The sequence below is a fragment of the Tamandua tetradactyla genome, chromosome 2 (genome assembly GCF_023851605.1).
Source record: "Tamandua tetradactyla isolate mTamTet1 chromosome 2, mTamTet1.pri, whole genome shotgun sequence".
Taxonomy (NCBI): Eukaryota; Metazoa; Chordata; class Mammalia; order Pilosa; family Myrmecophagidae; genus Tamandua; species Tamandua tetradactyla.
The window spans coordinates 151,835,042-151,855,607 of record NC_135328.1 but is presented as its reverse complement, the minus strand read 5'-3'; the positions used below and the strand labels follow the sequence as shown (position 1 = coordinate 151,855,607).

The 20,566-nt window shown below is 38.2% G+C and overlaps 1 protein-coding gene across 2 annotated transcripts in view; it reads left to right on the top strand.

Annotated features, from left to right (window-relative positions):
* Nucleotides 1–20,566, top strand: part of EZR (ezrin) — a 48,146-nt gene that overhangs the window by 7,000 nt on the left and 20,580 nt on the right. For both annotated transcript variants that reach the window (XM_077149393.1, XM_077149394.1), the window contains exon 3: nucleotides 15,473–15,556. In XM_077149393.1, coding sequence (XP_077005508.1) covers nucleotides 15,473–15,556 — 84 coding nt within the window. The remainder of the gene's footprint in view (nucleotides 1–15,472; nucleotides 15,557–20,566) is intronic.

The window sequence follows — 20,566 nt, the reverse complement described above, 5'->3', positions numbered from 1 at the left end:
AATCTGATTCATAGATTTAGCATCTCACAATGGTCTTTCTTTTTTTTCTAACTTAAACTGTCTAAGAAATAATAGAATAAACAGATTTTACCTTTTTGTCCTTTTGCACCCACAGTGAGCACTGCCCACAGCCCACCATAAAATTCATTCATTCATTCAACAAACAAAGCACCTATTATGTGCCACGATTGAAGATCCTGGGGATACATTGATAATCAAAACGGGAAAAACACCTGCTTTCAAGAAAATTGCATTATGGAGGAGAAGACAAATCAATATATCTAAAATAAAGTAATGTAATGGTAATGAGTGCTCCTGTGAATTTTCATTCAGACTTTGTCAGGAGTTAGGGTTAGTTTTATTTCTTCACTAACTCTGTTGGAAGTATAGTTAAAATCAGGGGGCACAGTGACTTAAGAGTGAGTACAGTGTGATGTTTTTGATAAATCACTCCTGAGTTTGGGCAGTAAACCAAGATGGTATTTTCCAAGAACTAGTTTTCAAATATTGAATAATAAGCATTTTATCATTGGCCATATGCAGCTAGAGTTTTCCATCATTTCTCAGACATTGAGGTTCAAGAAAATTTATTTTTAAATAATATTTTGCCTATTATGCTATTACTTCGTATGTAAGTTTCTTGTGAAATACACCTTACAACCTTGTTCCTTATATTATTAGAGAGAAAATTGAACTATAAATTGCTCAGATGCTTAGAACTTAAGAACATTAGATTGTAATCATTTTAAAATTTATTCTCATTAAGATCTCTCATTGCCTTGGTTATGTAACTGAGGATATATTGCTTCTTGTTTGTTCAAGTATTTGCTTACCTAATACATTGCTATTTCAGTGATACCCTGTTTTGTGGGGTTAAGAGGGGAGAGTAGGTTTTGGGGAAACTTTTTATTAAGCTGGCAGAAACAGGGCAATGTAGAAAAATATTGTGATAACAAGGCTGAAAATGCATTATATGATTTGAGCAAATCAACTGCATAAAGATATTTTTGAGGTAATGAGACATTGAATATCGATGGGATTTTAAATATTAAGAAATTATTAATTTTGTTGGATATGATAGTGGGATTGTGAAATAAGATAGTTGGGTTCTGAATATACATTTTAAAATCCTTTGAGCTACATACTGAAGTTTTTATAGGTGAAATAACACGATAACCTTAAAAACATGCCTATAAATTAAATAAAATTGTAGAAAAGTAGATGAAGCAAGAATGATAGGAAGTTAATGGTTGGGTGATGAGTATGTGGAGATTCATTGTACTATTCCACTTCTTGACTGTCTCAATTTCCATAATAAAAAGTTTGTTTTTTGAAAGCATGAAATGGGGTGGAAAGGGAAAGATGCTGTCACTTTTCCAGATCGCTAAATGTCTGAGTCTTAGGATGGGAGGCCCCCAGTGAAAATGAAAAGGGAAACCTTCCTTCCACCCCTTGTGTCTCCTGGTGGGAGCACTCCAGAGATCCTTGGATTGAACAGCAGTTTCTTGGGAGCCCTTTAATGTCTGAATCAAAATTGTAGTTGACTTGGAAACACACAGAACTAACTGTTCTGGCTAGTTCCACTGTTAACTCTGTATTCTCAAGATGATGATTATTATTATTTTTGGTGGAGAAGAAGGATACTATGACCCAGTTGGTAACAAGTCAATAACTTTCTCAGAATTGAAAATTGGAAATGAGCAGAATAAAGTATGGACACTACTGAGGGGGATCTAGGCAGCCATTCTGAGAGATACTTACAGAGTACAAGACATATGGAAAAACAGCTATGACAAAAATACGAAATGAAAAAAGCTTGATTTAGAACTGTGCCCTTGCCTGCCCAAAGAGACAACAATTTCCGTGCTGGGTAGAGGTGAGGGAGGGTGAAGGGAGTAATGGCGGGAGAGGTGGGACTTGTAGGAAATACCTACCCTTAGCTGTGGGTTTTTGAGTGGATAACAAAATCGTGAAGTGCACACACTCTCTTGTCTTGCTCCCTATCAAGTAATTATGTTCATAATTATAATCCCACTCCAGATGTAACCTGTTTGGTTATGGCAAAGTATAAATTGAAGAGGTTTGCTTTTTGTTGTTGTTACTGTTGTTGTTTTAATTATTCAAGTAAATTTTGTATGCTCTATGATTTTATTTGGATTTTTAAAATATAAAACTATTGAGGTCTTACTCTCTAATTCTTGTTTTGATAGATGGCAAAAATAAGAAACTTCTTGGATGAGTTCAAATAAAATTTTTCTACATATGTTCTTTACTAGTGAGAAAGATTTATTTTAGAAATGGCAGAAGGTTTAAGTATGATTCATTTTATATATCCACACCTTCCCTGAAACAACAGGCCAGCAAAGATATTGTGTTGTTTGATTTACATGGTTTCATAGGCTTTTCTGCCACTAGATGGAAAAGGAAAACGTTACAGACTTCTAAATTTATAAAGAAAATAATACATCCCAGATGGGCAATGATTTTAGTCTATAGGCCTTTCATTTCCTATGTTTAGTCACCCTAGAATTATAACCCGTTGTACCATGTTTTAGCCATCTTGGCCGTGTCCTCCCTTCCTTTGGTTTTTATGGGATTCTAAGCTTGTGAATATAATCAACGTCACATTTCAGCAAACTAAATTGATGCTGAAGTATGTATGACACATGTAGTAAAACCGAAATTACATGTTACAGAACCAAGAATTCATAAGTTTACTAGATAAAGAGAAAGTAACCTTGAAAGATAATTTATTATTTTTCCTGCTCTGGAATGGGGAGAGAAGAAGGATGTAATAGAAGGAGTTCCTTTTGCAGAAGGCATTGTTCTTTGATTCTTTCCCTTTCCTGTAAAGTGGTGTCTAAAACATTCTTAGTTCTCATATAAACTTACACACAGTATATGTCATCCCCTGTGTAGAAGTTTCTTCCGACTTACAGGCACTCACCCTCCCACCCCCCACCCCCCAAAAAAGGAATCTTAAAAATTAACAACTAGTAGGTATTAGGAACATTATTTTTACATGCTACTAGCAGGTAGGAAAAGGCTCGGTAGTGTTATTCTGTAGCACAGGCGTGGGAATTGGGTGAGAGTGACACTGATTTCGCTTTGTCAGACCTATAGGAGGTGGTCTTTCTGTGCTGCAGAAGCAAGGCCTCAGTCCATGAACAGTGGAGAGGGCTCAGCACAGACTACTCCCAACCTGGTTTTAAAACAGAGGGCATTGACCCTCTTTTAATGTGGTGGGTGTTCAGTAAGTTCCTTTCTAGCTCTAAGGTCATGCTTTCCTCTGCTTATAATGGGTACAAACAGGACTGGTTTGTCTGCTTTTCATATATTAAGCAGCCTTGATAGGACAGGGAGTGGGTTTGGGGACAGGAAGTGGCTTTTTTTTCAAAGGGCAGAGGAAGCTGCTGTGAGCTGTTTAGAAAGATTTGGGATTTCATTACATATTCTTGAAACTATGGGATGGATATTAATCGACCTGGACTCTTCTTTTTTCATGTATGTATAATTTTACATAATTTTCACCCCTAAAATTTAGAGGTACAGGGTTTTCAATTTGAAGGTTTAAAATCATTGACTTGTATTTAAAGATACAACTTTAGAAATAAAATTCAAGAGCTATGCAAATATAGATAATTTTAGTAGCTGATTATCAGAAGGTGAGAACATCACTTAACCTTTCTGGACCTCAGTTTCCTCACCCATTAAAAGAATATAGTCAGACTAGGATAACTGTAACTCTTACCAGCCAGTACCCATTTAGAGCCACACTGTGAAATGGCTGTGCCTCATCGCTATTTTAATTGTTCTACCTTATAAGGTATACATATATGTGACATTAAAATTTAGATGCCTGAAACATACAAGGATCCCTGTTAGGAAATCCAGAGAATCAGCTGTCATGTTATACTCTGCCCTGTTAGAAGATGTTACTTATTTTGAATTTAGCGTTTGCATTCTAAGCTTAGCATGAGAGTACTGAGTACATCTCATTAACTGATGGGTGAGCAGGTTGGAAAAGGAGGTGAGGGATATATAGTATTACTTTCATAATTAAACTCTTTAGAGCAATATTGTATTCTCTGTCAGATGAGGTGGGTATCTCCCCCACAGCATCATGAGGATATCAGGAGTAGGGGGACCCTAGCAATGGACTGGTACCCCAGCTCCATTTCTTCTTTAAGATATTTGACAGACTCCATCCCCTAAGTGATAAATAAAATGTTTGGGTTTTTTGTGCTTTAAATGTCATAGTCAAATATACACATGTTCTGGAAAAGCTAAATTATGAGGAATTTATAATTTTCTTGTGAATATAATCAGAAATGCTTCATAGCAAAAAACTTGTCACAAAAATGTATGGGGCGGGCCGCGGTGGCTCAGCGGGCAAAGTGCTTGCCTGCTATGCCGGAGGACCTCGGTTCGATTCCCGGCCCCAGCCCATGTAACAAAAACGGAGAAACAGAATACAATAAAACAAGAAAATGTTTAAAGATGTTTCCCTTTCTTCCTTCCTTCCTTCCTTCTATCCTTCCTTCCTTCTCTCTGTCTTTCCTTTAAAAAAAAAAAAAAAAAAAAATGTATGGGATTTAGGTAATCCCTCTTTCTGCAGTCAAAATTTGAGCCAGTGACTGTATTCAAGGTCTGTATTTTTAAGTTAAAATTTATACTCACATTTCCAAAATGTGAATAAGGACTGTACTTAAACTGAACTGAGAGCTCTGGTTACGGTTGTTTGGTTTATAATAAAGCAATTCGCCTGACCTTGACCTCTGTAGTTTTCATTACTAATTAGCATCTGGGCAAATGCAAACCAATGTATACACACCTCTACCCAGGACCAGAAGGAATTGGGGTGAGGGGACAGGGTTGTTTTAATCCAGAGAGATCAGGACCTGGCCTGAGGCACTAAATTGTGGTGGGTTAATATAGTTTCTTGACAGTTCCAAACTATAGACAATTTAGTCATCTCATTAACTGTCAGCATTACCTACTTAGCCAAGCTTGAATTTTTCTACACAGTTTAACTTTCTCTTGGGGAACGATCACTGACGAGGAATTGAATGTCTGGAGCTTGATGATGGGCACTGGAAGATCTGAGCACCTCACGTTGGCCAGTCCCCCTTTGGTGATTTTAAAGTCTTCCTAGTTCCAGGATTAGCATGACTTGCCCATTCATGAGTCCCAGGAAAGTTATAGGAATAATTAGAAATTGTGGGTTAGCACTTTAAGCTTAGTGGGTGCTATGGAGCGTTTATCAGATCTTGTGAGAAGTAGACTGTCAGCTTTAACATTTGATGATTTTATTATTCTTGTTATTTAGGCAGTAAAGGATGAGTTTATATCCTGAGTATTGTATAATTATATGAAAACCAGTTTATCAGAATGTGAGCCTTGGATCTATCCTACCTATCTGTCTTTGTCTGCTAAAGACAAAATACAATGATGTGCTGAAATTTTACTTAACTGACTGACCATTTTTATTATAGTTAAGTCTTTGGCATCTGAAATTTTCCTAAACCTAACAAGGCAGAAACTCTTTACTGTTACTCTGTTTCTTTTTTAACCCCAAAAGAGAAGGCAATGTAAAATGATGACTAGGTCTTTTTTAAATTTGTGATACGAGGTGTTTGACAGTAAGGAATAGCAATATTATGAATCCTTATTTACTGGTTTGCAGATGTACCCTAAGTTTATTTTCTTTCTCAGGTGTCTTGAGACTGTTCTCCTCACCTTCTCTAAAGATCAGTAAGACCTCAAAAGTCTGCTAAGAGCTAGTTTTCAAATGTGTATCTGTGGCATTTCTCACTTTCAACCTGGTTACCACTGTGGGTCATAGGGCTTTAGAGAAGAACCATTGCTTTCCCACTCATTGACACGTGGTGATGATCTCTCTGCCAGGTACAGACCAGATTAATATCCTTTTATTCTCTAACAAATACATGTGAACTTTATTCTGTCTAATAAGTACCTTCTTTTAGCAATACCTTCTTAGTTACACCTTAAAAGAGTAGTGAACACCAGGGTAGTTTCTGTGCTATCTTTCTTGAAAAAATGTTGGACACTTCTAACCATATACTTACTGGAAACAATAATAACAGTGGAAGATGTAGCAGTTAGGTTTTAACTTGCAACTGCTTTTATAAAATTTTATTGTTTATATGAAACAGTTGTTACTGAGAGCATCTTGAAACATTTAAGTAAGACAGATTCTATATAATAGAAACGAAGCTGTCTTTTAAGTATTAGCCGTTGTTATCCACTTGCCTTTAGGGCATTCCTGAATTCCTGTGTCCATCTAAAGTAATGGTAAGGGTTTACTGAGGTTGGTTATTTGCCAGCCAGCAATTGTGAAAAATGACCGGTGTGTTCGTGTCCAGTCATCACACTACTAATGATATTACCATTTCAATAGCTGGAGTAATGCTCATAGAAGAAGTGATTTTTATCTTTCTCAAAGATAAGAAGGAGCTCAACATCCAGAGAGGACTCAAATATGGATCCATCTTTTGTGGTATGGAGTTTCATTAAGAAAAATCTATTACTCTGCTCTCATACTAGTGAATGGAAATTTGGTAAAGATACTTTCATTTCATATCATGGATTATAAATATTAGCAGTAAATATATTAATCTTGCCAAAAGGAGTTGTTGCTTTTTGCACTTCCAGGGCAATTGTCTAGTTCCTGAGAATACTGGTTCTCAAAGTGTGGTCCTCAGACCAGCAGCATAAGCATCACCTGTAAGCTGGTTCAAAATGTGAATTTCAGGGTCCCATCTCAGCCTTCTGCATAGGGGTCTCAGGGCCTGGGGCCCAGAAAACGTCTAAGAAGCTCTCCAGGTGATTTGTGTTGTATGTTCATGTTTGAGGACCGTGCCTTAAAGGAACCCTGAAAGGGCCAGGCAAAGAGCATTAACAGGGCAGCTGGCTTATTTCTTAACCTGTTGCTGTGCGAGATGGTCAGGCTTCCATCTCTGACACCAGGACTTCCTAAGACATGTCGGGTATTGCAGCATTTCTTTGTGCACAGCAAATAGGACTCCTGAATGAAGGTGGGGGTAGGGAGCTATTTTCATCCATGAAGTCTGAAATATAAAGGAAATATTCAGTTAAATTTTATTAATAACTAGAATGAGTGCTGACTGACATGCTTGGCATCACTGGAGTTAAGTGTGGGATAGAAGACAAAGTTTTTGCCTAAGATCTAGGGAAAGGACATGACACAGTAGAAAGAACTCTGAATTGAGAACTAGGTTTTCTGCTCTGTGACTGGACAGCTCACTGATTGCAACTTCCTTAGAATTCATGAAAGCTGAAATTACTCGGAGCTTCAGGAGTGAAGAGTGTGTGGGTTTCACGTTAGGCAGAAAAAATGTTAACTGTTCAGAATGTTTTCTCTGTTCAGATCAGTTTGTTTGGCAGCTGGTACCTTTTTCCTGAGAACAAAAAATATTTTCATTTAAAGCCTAAACAAACACGGTTGACTTCAAATTGAATTTTAGTTTTTATAAAAATCAACGTCATGCTTCTTTCATCTTTATCCTTATCAATTTGAATATCTAATTGGCCATAGATAGTTTAGTTTGAATGACATTGCAAACATGAAGCAGCTGAAGTCAGTACAGCAATACAGAGCAAGGGTGCAACCTGATGCTCAGCCCGGATGTCCATCTACTGATGTGTGGACAAACATGTGTTCCATACAGTGGAATATTATTTGGCAATAAGAAGGAATGATGTACTGATACATGCATGCTACAATGTGGATGAATCTTGGAAACATTAGGCTAAGTAAAAGAAGCCAGTTACAAAAGACCACACAGTATATTATTCCATTTACATGAAGTATCCAAAATAGGCAAATTCATAAAGACAGAAAGCAGATTCATGGTTGCCTGGGGTTAGGGGGAAAGGATGAATGGGAAGTGACGGCTGATGTGTATGGGATTTCATTTTGGGGCGGTAAAAATGCTCTAAAATTAGTGGTGTTGGTTGCATAACTCTGAACATACTAAAAATCACTGAATTGTATTAACAAGTGAATTTCATGGTATGTAAATATTTCAAAGTTATTAAAAGAATAAATAATGACTTACTATCAAAATCAAAATTGTCCCTATAACTACTCAGATGAACCAGAGTAACATCTTTAAAAAGCTTTTTAAATTCCCTTATCAATTGTGAGAGTTTTTCCCTATCTCCTCCTTTTCTTCCCCAGTCTGTGGGAGAAAGTTCACTCTGTTTCCTATCAGAGTGTTTCTAAGTATTTGAAAAGTCTTATCCATGTATTTGATGTCTGTTAAAAGTTGCCGAAGTGGCACCCTTGGAAGCAGGCTGGAATGTTGAAAAACAGCAGTGACATCTTAAAAGATTATGAAAGGTCATGTAATCTTGGTGATGGTTATAGATTCTACTCCAACTAATTTTTTGAGTAAATGCAGGTGTGATAATATAGGGATTAATCTATTATCACTGAATCCATTACCTGAAATATAAACACTCAAATGTTGCCATTTGAATTTCTCTTTCTATTAAAAATGCTTTTCCTGATTCTTGATACATAAGAAAATCGCTGCAGTTATCTTACAACGCCCACCCCCAAAATTAATTCTGGTTGTTCTCTCCAACAAAACTGAAACAGTTTCTTACCTGTGAAATTTGTGGAAGAATTGATCTTGGACTTTTACCTTTTCTCTTGGGCTGTTAGTACTAAGAATGAAATTATTTTGTGAAAAGTGTCTGTGATTAGGGAGGTAATCTTAAGCCAGGTTTAAAGGGTTAAAAGGAAATGGGCACGATGAATCCCAGAGTGATTCGATCAGTGAGTGAAAAAGTACTTGCAAAGCCCCCTTTGGGGAATGGGGAGAAATGCAACTCCCCCAGAAAAAAGGAAATGGGCAGTTGCAAAGGAAAAATTACATAAGTAGATTTATTTACCAAAAAGAGGGAAAGAGCAGAAAGATAATTAGACATAGTAAAAAATTCAGCAATACTTACATAGCTTTAAGTAAAATACAATATTTCATTGTCTAACTCAATATCTTTTTTACGTTTCTCAGATTCTTAAAAGCCATTTTATCATTTTGATAAAATTATAGCTAATACTTCAAAATGTGCTTGCATGACTTGGGTAGGAAAATGTGTCTCCTATTTTGTTGATAAATTCAGCATCCAAAGGCATTTTTTTTTAAGTGATTGAATGCAAAGATTTTTTTTTTAATTTTTTATTAATTAAAAAAAATTACAAGAAACACAAACATTCCCAACACATACACTCAGCAATTCAAATATCATCACATAGTTGCATATCATCATCATGATCATTTCCCAGAACATTAGCATCAATTCAGAAAAATAAATAAAAAGACAACAGAAAAGTATAACAAACAGAAAAAAAAAATTTTACAGGCCATACTCTTTACTGATCCCTTTCATTGATCACTAGCATTTCAAACTAAATCTATTTTAACATTTGTTCCCCCTATTATTTATTTTTATTCCATATGTTCCTCACATCTGTTGACAAGGTAGATAAAAGGAGCATCAGACATAAGGTTTTCACACAATCACACAGTCACATTGTGAAAGCTGTATCATTATACAATCATAATCAAGAAACATGGCTACTGGAACACAGCTCTACATTTTCAGGCAGTTCCCTCCACCCTCTCCATTACATCTTGGATAACAAGGTGATATCTGCTTCATGCGTAAGAATAACCTCCAGGATAACCTCTCGACTCTGTTTGGAATCTCTCAGCCATTGACACTTTGTCTCATTTCACTCTTCCCCTTTTTGGTCAAGAAGGTTTTCTCAATCCCTTGATGCTGGGTCTCAGCTCATTCTAGAGTTTTTCTCAATCCCTTGATGCTGAATCTCAGCTCATTCTGGGATTTCTGTCCCACGCTGCCAGGAAGATCCACACCCCTGGGAGTCATGTCCCATGTAGACAGGGGGAGGGTGGTGAGTCTGCTTGCTCTGTTGGCTGGAGAGAGAGGCCACATCTGAGCAACAAAAGAGGTTCTCTTGGGGGTGACTCTTAGGCTTAATTTTAAGTAGGCTTGACCTATCCCCTGTGGGGTTAAGTTTCATATGAACAAACCCCAAGACTGGGGGCTCAGCCTATAGCTTTGGTTGTCCACACTGCTTGTGAGAATATCAAGAATTCAATTTGGGGAAGTTGAATTTTCCCCTGTTCTCACCATTCCCCGGAGGGGACTTTGCAAATACTTTTCCACTCACTGATCAGATCACTCTGGGATTCATCAGGGCATCACCCGGACAAATCAACAAAATCTCATGTCCTATACAAAGTTCCATGTACTTAAGGTGTTCAATCAACTATCTACATAAGTTATATTAGGAGATGCACTAGTCAAAGTATAGATTTGTACCAAATAAACATTTTTTGCTTTAGTCTCACACATTAGTTGAAATTTTAAAATATTAATTACCATCTGTTTTCAGCACACTGCAGTAATGACATTCTTTTGTTCTTCCTCATGCAAAAACATTTTTTAAATTTGTACATTTAGTCACTATCATTATACACTCTAGGCATTCCTAGATTACACCATCTCGATCTTTATCATCTATCTTTCTTTGTGATTTCATTTATGCCCCAGCCCTCCTCCCTCTGTCATTCTCATATGCAGCTTCATTCCGTGTTTTAACATAATTACATTACAGTTAGGTAATATTGTGCTGTCCATTTCTGAGTCTTTCTATTCAGTCCTGTTGCACAATCTGTATCCCTTCAGCTCCAATTACCCAATATCTCACCCTATTTGTATCTCCTGATGGTCTCTGTTACCAAGGAAATATTCCAAGTTTGTTCACTAATGTCAGTTCATATCAGTGAGACCATACAGTATTTGTCCTTTTGTTTCTGGCTAATCACACTCAGCATAATGTCCTTAAGGTCCATTCATGTTGTCACATACTTCATAACTTTATTCTGTCTTACAGCTGCATAATATTCCATCTTATGTAAATGTCACAATTTGTTTTGCCAACTGTCTGTCAATGGACATTTTGGCTGTTTCCATCTCTTGGTAATTGTTAATAATGCTGCTGTAAACATTGGTGTGTAAATGTCCATTTGTGTCCTTGGCCTCGTGTCCTTTGAGTAGAGACAGCATATAGATGGGTCCTGTTTTTTAATGCATTCTGCCAGACTATGTCTTTTGATTGAAGAGTTTAATCCATTAACATTCAGTGTTATTACTGCATGCGTAGTACTTTCTTGTACTATTTTGCCTTCTGGATTTTATATGTCATATCTAATGTTCCTTCTTTTTACCTTTACTCATAGTCTTCCTTTCTACACTCTTCTCCACACCTCTCTCTTCTGTCTTCGTATCTGTCTCTAGCATTCCCTTTAGTATTTCTTGCAGAGCTGGTCTCTTGGTCACAAATTCTCTCAGTGATTTTTTGTCTGAAAATGTTTTAATTTCTCTCTCATTTTTTTGAAGGACAGTTTTGCTGGATATAGAATTCTTGGTTGGCAGTTTTTCTCTTTTAATAATTTAAATATATTATCCCACTGTCTTCTCGCCTCCCTGGTTCCTGCTGAGAGATCTGCGTATAGTCTTATTGGGCTTCCCTTGTATGTGATGGATTGTTTTTCTCTTGCTGCTTTCAAGATCCTCTCTTAATCTTTGACCTCCGACATTCTCTGATTATTAAATGTCTTGGAGTATGTCTATTTGGATCTATTCTCTTTGGGGTACGCTGCACTTCTTGGATCGGTAATTTTAAGTCTTTCATAAGAGTTGGGAAATTTTCAGTGATAATTTCCTCCATTAGTTTTTCTCCTCCTTTCCCCTTCTCTTCTCCTTCTGGGACACCCACAACACGTATATTCGTGCGTTTCATATTGTCTTTCGATTCCCTGAGTCCCTGCTCATATTTTTCCGTTTTTTTTTCCTACGGTTTCTGTTTCTTGTTGGATTTCAGATGTTCCGTCCTCCAGTTTAGAAATCCTATGTTCTGTCTCTCAAAATCTACCATTGTAGGTTTCCATTGTTTTTTTTCATCTCTTCTACTGTGTCTTTCATTCCCATAAGTTCTGTGATTTGTTTTTTCAGACTTTTGGTTTCTTCTTTTTGTTCTTTCCTTGCCTTCTTTATATCCTCCCTCAGTTCATTGATTTGGTTTTTGATGAGGTTTTCCATGTCTGTTCATACATTCTGAATTAATTGTTTCAGCTCCTGTATGTCATTTGAATTGTTGGTTTGTTCCTTTGACTGGGCCATATCTTCAATTTTCCTAGTGTGATTTGTTATTTTTTGCTGGCATCTAGGCATTTAATTACCTTAATTAGTTTATTCTGGAGATTGCTTTCACTTCTTTTATCTAGGGTTTTCTTGCTGGCTGAATTTGTTCTCTGTCTGTTCTTTGACATTCCGTTCAGCTTTATCTGGACCTTTAGCTTAAGTTTTGTTTAACAGAGGAGAATTTTTCAGTTCTTGTTTTCTTGTTTCTTGCCCTGCTTGTGTGGTGCCTTCCCCCCGACACACACTTAGGAGGGTCTACTTAGATATTATAGACCCCAGCCAGATTTTCCCAGACCAAACTGGCTTCCTATCAGGAGGAAAAAGTCACCTGCATCGGTTTTCCCTGAGGGTGAGACCCAGCAGGTTGAAAGACTTTCCTGTGAAGCCTCTGGACTCTGTTTTTCTTAGTCTGCCCTGTGTGTGGCGCTTGTCTGACTGCAGGTCCCACCAGCATAAGATGATGAGGTACCTTTAACTTTGGCAGACTCTCCCTGCTGGGGGTGTGGTGGAGACAGAGGAGAGGTTGTAGGCTGGTTTTAATGGCTTCAAATTACCAAGCCCTGGTGTCTGAATTCCTTGATGGAGGGATTCCACCTGGGTGGGGCTTCACCCTTCCCCTGGGAAAGGCACAAGCTCCAGATAAGCCCCCCAAAGAGCTCACTTCTGCCTATGCCCGGTGCAGCTGCAGCCTGAAAAGTCCTGCCGCTGTATCCAGAGGCAGTCAAGCCTTTGTAGATACACAGCCACAAAAACTTCTGTTTCCTTCTTTTTTTTTCCCCCCTTTTTTCTGTTAGTCCTGCCCCCTTGGTGCCGGGGCAAAAATGAGCAACCTCCCTTTCAGGTTCACCTAAGCTGGGGTCCTATTTTTAGTAGTCAAATTTGTTAATTAGTTCCACAATTGGCTTTTGATTGTGCCCAGTCCCTGCTGCTGGTAAAGTCCTTTCCTTTCCCCTCGGGAAGTGGCCTGTGGGGGAGGGGCACTGGCTGCCACAGCTTTGGGAACTCACAGTTTTGGGAGGTGCTCGCAGCCAGTCCAGGTGGTCCAGACTGGGGTACGCTGTGTGTCTGGTCACTGACGTGGCCCCAGGTGCTGTTCTGTACTGTTTCTGGTTATTTAGTAGTCGTTCTAGAGGACGAACTAAAATGCGCATGTTGTTAAGCCGCCATCTTGACCCGGAAGCTCAAGGCCAATTTTTAAGAAATTCACTCTCCCTCCTACTGGGTTGCTATAGCCAGCCTCAGCAAAAATATTCATTTTACTTGTCATTTGCTTTTTTAAAGAGTTGTGGTAGCTTTGAATTGAATATATGAACCATGATTCAAAGCCTCAAAATAGTTTATTCTAAATTCATGTTAATTGGTTTATAAAATGAGCATTGCTACCTTTTTAATATTAGTTACTAGCTTTGATTTCAGGAGGTGACATTTTCTCAGTGCCCTCAAATTTAGAAGCAGTCAAAAGTTAAATTTCCTATGCTTGGAGCCTGGTGTTTTTGTCTTAACAAGGACAGAAGCTTTAAGTCCCAGTTGCTTGGAGGTTCCATTTCTAAATAAGTAATAATAGAAGAGCATATCTAACATATTTAGGGCTCTGCATTTGTTATCCCCCCGTCTTACACACACACTTCACTTATGAGTGTGATATGTCATTGTGGGTTTATGAGTTTGTAACTTGCGCCTGTGTTTGTTATTGGGAATACTGACTTTGGGACTGGTTTTCCCATCTCTAATGTGTACCCTTGGAGCCATAATTGAGAGCAGTACTTGTTATATTTTATTCTTCATAAATTAGGTGTTTTTAAATCACTGCCAGCAGGAAATTTTAGGTTTTTATATTTTAATACAATTGAAGACTTTAAATCTATCTAATTTGGCTTCTCAGTAAACCTTAGTTCTTTAAATTATGGATTTCAGATTGGGGAAAACAGCTTTTAGAAAAGTGGAAAAGTATACCTTTTTTATACTAGTGATCTCAGTCAGAGAACTTAATACTGGATATGTGTCAGTATTTCAGTTATCACAGTCTTGAATGTTGGGAGAAAATGTTTGAAGACCATTTTATTCCTCAAGTAAGAACTATTATTTGCTGAGACAACTTAATGTGTGCCATGCCCACTGCCAGCTGAATAGTAATACAATTAATATGTGTTAGGAATAATTCAAGATATCTCTCTGTATATCAGTTGGAAAATGGTGAGAAGCAAGCAAGCCATTCTTAGCATTAAGCACTACTGTGCTGTGTAGCTGTGGGGTGATGATATAAAATAGCCAGATTTGAGTATATTCATATGCTAGTAAATCTGGATTTTCTCAAGTGATAAGTTTGAAAAGTACCTTGAAATTTTTTTTTAAAAACAACTCTGTGGCTACATAAGAAACATTTTTAAAACCCTCCCATCACCATCACATCAATTTCCCCATGGTCTTGCCATCCTACTAGGGTTTCCATTTTTACATTTTAATTTCATCTTTTGTCTGTATCTCACAAAAATTTGTAAGAATAGAATATGTATCATTTTGTTTGTCGTATTTTTAATTTTAGAGGCAATTTTCCATGTTTCTGTTGTCTTTGAAATTATCATTTTAAATGCTACATAGTATATCATCTCTGATACGTCTTTGGTCATTTAATCATTTCGCTATTTGGACTTTGTAATGTTGCTGTAAACATCCTGGTGTATAGATCCTTCTCTGTCTTCTTTTTCCTCATTGCCTTAGTTTCATATGAAGTCTGAAAAAGCAAAATAGCTAGATTGCAGGATCTGAAAAATTCTGACATCTTGATACGGTGTTGTGGCCATGTTGCTGCAGCCTCAGAAACTGTCTGCCTCACTGGCTACTATGAGCATCGAATGAGAATGCTGTATAGAAAAGTACTTTTAACAGTTTCCAAAGGATTTTTGTAGGAAAACAGCTTAGACTTTAGAATGTGAAAGTGAATGTGCTTTATGAACGCAAAGGGGCCAAACATTTGAATCCGAATAGAGTGCACACACTGACTTTCCTCAGCTGTCTCAGTCAGCTGCACGCACGCACATGGATGGTGTGGGTTGTGACTAGCATGGAAATGGATGGCTAAGAGGAACATGCACGTGCTAAGTGGCCTTGAGTTTATGTGGAAGGCTCAGGAAGTCATTCAGAGAAAAGATCATTTTCTCAGGCTAATTTGTTTTGTTCTCCTTTCCAGATCAATGTACGCGTTACCACCATGGATGCAGAGCTGGAGTTTGCCATCCAGCCAAATACTACCGGAAAACAGCTTTTTGATCAGGTTGGCATCTATTAACTTGACAGAGATAATTACCATTTAGAAGAGAATTTGTTTTGCAACATCCAGATAATTTTGTATGCTAAGTGTGTAGGTGTGTCTGCTCTTTCTCCTTTTGAGAGCAGGCCATTTTCCTCCCATGTACTGGGAGGATTCACACTGTTGTAAACCTTCTCTATTGACAGCCCCTGCTTCAGCCAGGAAATTCAGGGGAAGCTGTGCCGTATCCAAATAGTGGGGAATCTCAAAGTTTTGGCCACCATTACTCCCCCTGGGACTCTGTAGTCACCTTGCTGGCCTCTTGCTCTCTGGTCGGACAGCCTGAGGGCCTGCTTTGACACCACAGCTGCATGGTGTCAGCTTCTTCTTGGGTCTGTCTCTTGTTTTTTTTTGGGGGGGGAGGGCACCCTCACCATCCTTTCTCTGCACCAAATAATTCTTCCACCCCATAAAAATACAAGAAAGAAAACTAGAAGTGAGCAGAGTTTAACATCTTAGTTGGTAAGCTTGATGAAATCCACTGTGTGCAGTATTATGTGCAGTGGGGTGCTTAACAAACTAGGACAGCATGCAAAATAGGTATCAGAAGGGGCTGGGTAGCCTGGGGGGACTTAGCATCTGGTGGGGCTCAGAGGAAAGAGCAGAGTTGGAGGCATGAGTTGTAATCTTAAGTTTTGCCATGAACTGCCCATGTGACCGCCATAAAAATTTCTGCTTCAGCTACAGCCTGTTGGGTGCAGGTAATAGATGAGGAGAATCTTTGAAAAGGTAAAAGTACTATACTCTCTCCTAATGGCATCATACAATTTAATAATGGACATTTATTTAGGGCCTAATTAGGTAGGTGAAAAGCACACTGCTATTTGTCATATTAAGCCAAGTGAAATAAGGGTTTTACCAGACCTAGAAGCAAAAGGTTTCAAAAAGAATTGATTATGCTGGCCATTTTAGGGGCCATTGGCCTATGGATCTAACACCCTTCATAAGAGAAGTTTACTGCTCCCTATTATCTAGTCTACCCCCAAATTAAAACTCATCTTGGTAGTTGATTGGTGGATGGATTCTAAGTTGTCTCAGTTGAAACCGCTTCTTAATTTCTAAATGGTCATGCATGAACAGCTGTGAAGAGGAAAAATGAGGAATCAGTAAAAGTAATTCAAGACCCACTTGAAGTGGGTTTTAATTACGTATTTTATAACTATTATTAATCAAAATTTTGTTAAATACTTGCATATAAATATTTGATTTTTATTTATTAAGTATTTGTTTTTTAATCTTGTCTTGATTTCTAAATTTTTTTCCCAAAGAGTGACTGAAAACCACACACTGGCTTCTATTTGGCTTTGTTTTTAACGCTTTATCACAAGTCAGCAGCTTTTTCTGTAAAGGGCCAGATAGTAAATAGTTTAGGCTTGTCCATACATCTCTTTCACAACTGTTCAGCTCTGCCATTGTGACATGACAGTTCTAAGTAATACATAAGTGAATCAGTCATTTTGGCTGTGTACCAATAAGACTCTTTTACGGACACTGACATTTTTATGTGATTCTTTTTTCCAACCTCTTAAAAATGTTTAAAGTCCATTTTCAGCTCGCATAGTGTGAAAACAGTCAGCAGGTTGGCTTTGGCTCAGGACCATAGTTTGTCCCCTGCTGTATGTGAAAACCTTGTCCATAGTTCAGGCAAAACCAGGTTTGCTGACCTGTGCAGTGGTGGGTGTAGGCACAACAGGATGAGACACCAAGACCTTGTACACGTACACACACACACACACACACACCCTGCAGTGTTTCTGTCTTGTTCTTGTTCTTCTACATGACTTTGTGAACTCACTGGGGCAATTTGTGCCTTTAGCCAGTAACTCAAGGTCACTGGCCAGCTGCCCAGTGCCTTATCCCCACCACCCCCCCCCACAGGAGCCCCTCAGATGGTTTCAGAGGAACTCTCCTTTGAGAGTGGGCAATACAGAATGCCCTTGCATTCCAGCATTCTTCTTAAATGAGGGAGGGAAATGACACAATGTCTGAATAAGAACAGTGGGCTGCCGTGAAGGGTGAAATGACTTTTCCATAAACAGTTCCAAGCTTTGGAAAAAGCAGCATGTACTTTTCTGCTCTGGCCGAGAATCCAGTAGGGCAGCAGAACCAGGTGTGAGCAGACAAGTCTCTAGAGCCATAGCCTACTTTCCTGAAGGGTCCCACCAGTAAAAGTGATGGTCTAGGCTCCAGCACTAAACCTGGAAGTCTGAGTGGGTTTGGTTGGTACACCTGGGTGGTAGTAAGTAAGCCCCTTGTGGGTGATTGCTCCCAAGCATCTGGCCCACTCTTTGTGGTAGCCCCCTTGGCCAGCATTGTGGAAAAAGGTATGGGGTGCCCTATGTAGGCCTCCAGGTGGTAGGTGTGGTCGAAGAGGTGTGTCAGCGTACGTAACCCAATAAGTATAAAGCTATTTCCTGCTCCAAGAAAGGTTGGACTTAGGAAAAAATCAAAGTGCTCCCCTGAAAGAGAACTCGGGAGTTAGTTGAGTGGAGCCTACAGAACCCCGTGTGACTCAGTGGTTAGAGCACTGGGCAGAGGTAGGAGGCCGGGGTTTCAGGGCCCTCACCTATAAATGAGTGGTGGGCTCTCTGCAATGCCCTGGAGGTCTCCTCAAGCACTTTTTCAAAAAAGCAAGGATAGAAATTCTACGTTAGGATAAGTGGGTAGACTAAATATCAGTTACAGAGAAATTTTTGATGGATTCATCATTTAGCCTTCCTTGACCACAGTTTCCATACTCTTTTCATCTGATGCTTTTCAGAGATTCTGCACAGAGACTATTGAGAAAGTTTGTAATACTTATGCTGAAAGACATAGTTCTGTTGTTGGGCCCTTATAGAGGGGAGAGGGTGGGGAAAGTTAAAGGTTTGCCTTTGACTCTTTAAGCACTGATGTTTCAGGTGCCATGAACTCTTCTTTTGATCACGATCAACTTTTAACTGCATACATCTGTGCTGACTTTGAACTCCATGTTTTTTTAACCTTTTTTTTTTAATTTTTTAAATTGTATAATATAACATACAAAGTAAAGAAAGAAAAAAGCAATAATTTTCAGGGCACTCTTCAACAAGTAGTTACAGGACAGATCCCAGAGTTTGTCATGGGCTACCATACCATCAGCTCAGATTTTTCTGTCTAGCTGCTCCAGAGCATTGGAGTCTAGAAGGATTTTATATATTTTTTTATCATCACAATCAACTTGTGTGTGTGTGTAAAAACAACATATACAGAAGAGCAATAAATTTCAAAGCACAGCACAACAATTAGTTGTAGAACAGATTTCAGAGTTTGGTATGGGTTATAATTCCACAATTTTAGGTTTTTACTTCTAGCTGCTTTAAGATACTGGAGACTAAAATATCAGTGTAATGATTCAGCAGTCATACTCATTTGTTAAACACCACCTTCTTTACATAACTCCACCATCACCTTTGATCTTTCTCCCACTCTTCAGGGATATTTGGGCTATGCCCATTGTAACTTTTATGTTGGAAGGGGCATTCAATAACATGAGAGCTGCATATTTTTGCAGGATTGTTTGTTTCTTGATTTCAGGGCACCATGTTGACAGAACTCCACATATTCCTGAATGCTGAGTTATTGTATCTAGTTTGGTGTTTGTATTGGTTTCTAGCCAGGTATTTCTCTGATTTTTAGGTTAATTTGTTCTCCATTAGAATGGCACTGTGGATTAACAGGTGTACGAACTATGGGCCCTGAACTCAAGTCAGTCGTTGTGAGTTACTTAAAACATGCTAAATACATAAATCCACTCAACTTCTTGTTTTTGATAAGCTCTAAATACAAACTACTCCAGAGATCATTAACCTCCCATCAGTTAGCCCATTAAAAATATTCTTATTCTTCCCCACCCCAGAAAACAAACTTCGCTTCAATCAGTATGCCAAAGTAATGTTATGGCCAAATTTCAATTTAATCACCATTCCCAAGACTTCTTTCTTACCTAAATCTCAACTAAATGCCAAGACAAGTATATTCTAACAATTTAAGATAAAGTAGTGATAAAGCAAAAAAAAAAAAAGAAAAAAAAGTGAATCCCCCTCTGCCCTTCTCCTTATAACATCTTCCTGCCTCCTCCTCCTTCCCTATAATATATGGGACATGGATCACAAAGCTTTCTGGTAGAGTTACTATTTAATTTTTCCAATTTTTCACACCCCTAATGAAAAGTAGCGTGCAATCTGTGAAGGTTCAGGTTGGAGCAGGCTTTGGAAATTACTTGATCAAATATCTTGTGTGTTACAAGTGAAATTGAAGCTCTGAGAGAAAGTTGCCCAAGCAACATTGACTCTGCTGTTTCTTTTAACCCTTGCTCCATTTGTTTGTTTGGAGATGAATTTGTTTATCCTAGCTACCATTAGGTAGCTAGTGAGGGGCATTTTTCTAGAAAAGTTGGATTAGTCCTTTTAAGGAAGACTTATAAGTTGGTTTTTAGAACTGCATGAGAAAAGCAAAGTTGTTTAATTCTAATGTCATTTTGGAGAAGTCATAGGGATAGAAGTAGGGCTTTGGAACAGACACTAAGGAAATTTATATTGCAAATAGTTTGAAAATTCTTATTTACAATAAAGACACAAGACCAGGTAACCAGGTACAGTTTTAGCCAAGAATGAGGATCTTGGGTTGAATCTGTGATCCGTTACAGAACCTTTTATTTGCTTTACTGAAGGAAGATGGCCACGTCATAACAGATCAAGAAGATAACCTGAGGTGCAGCCTGAAAATAATCAGCGAGAATCAGGCAGGACTAGAAGAGGGAAGTCAAGTGGACAGGACATTACTATAAACTAGTTAATCAAACTGAGGCTGTAGTTAAATGGATGGAGTGAAAGACTAGATTAGAGAGAGAGTAATTGCTTATGTACGTAGGGCTTTCTTGTACAACTCTGAAGAAAGCAAGACAAGTTTTTTTATATTCCCTATTTTTTCAGCTATTTTTTGAAAGTTTAAGAG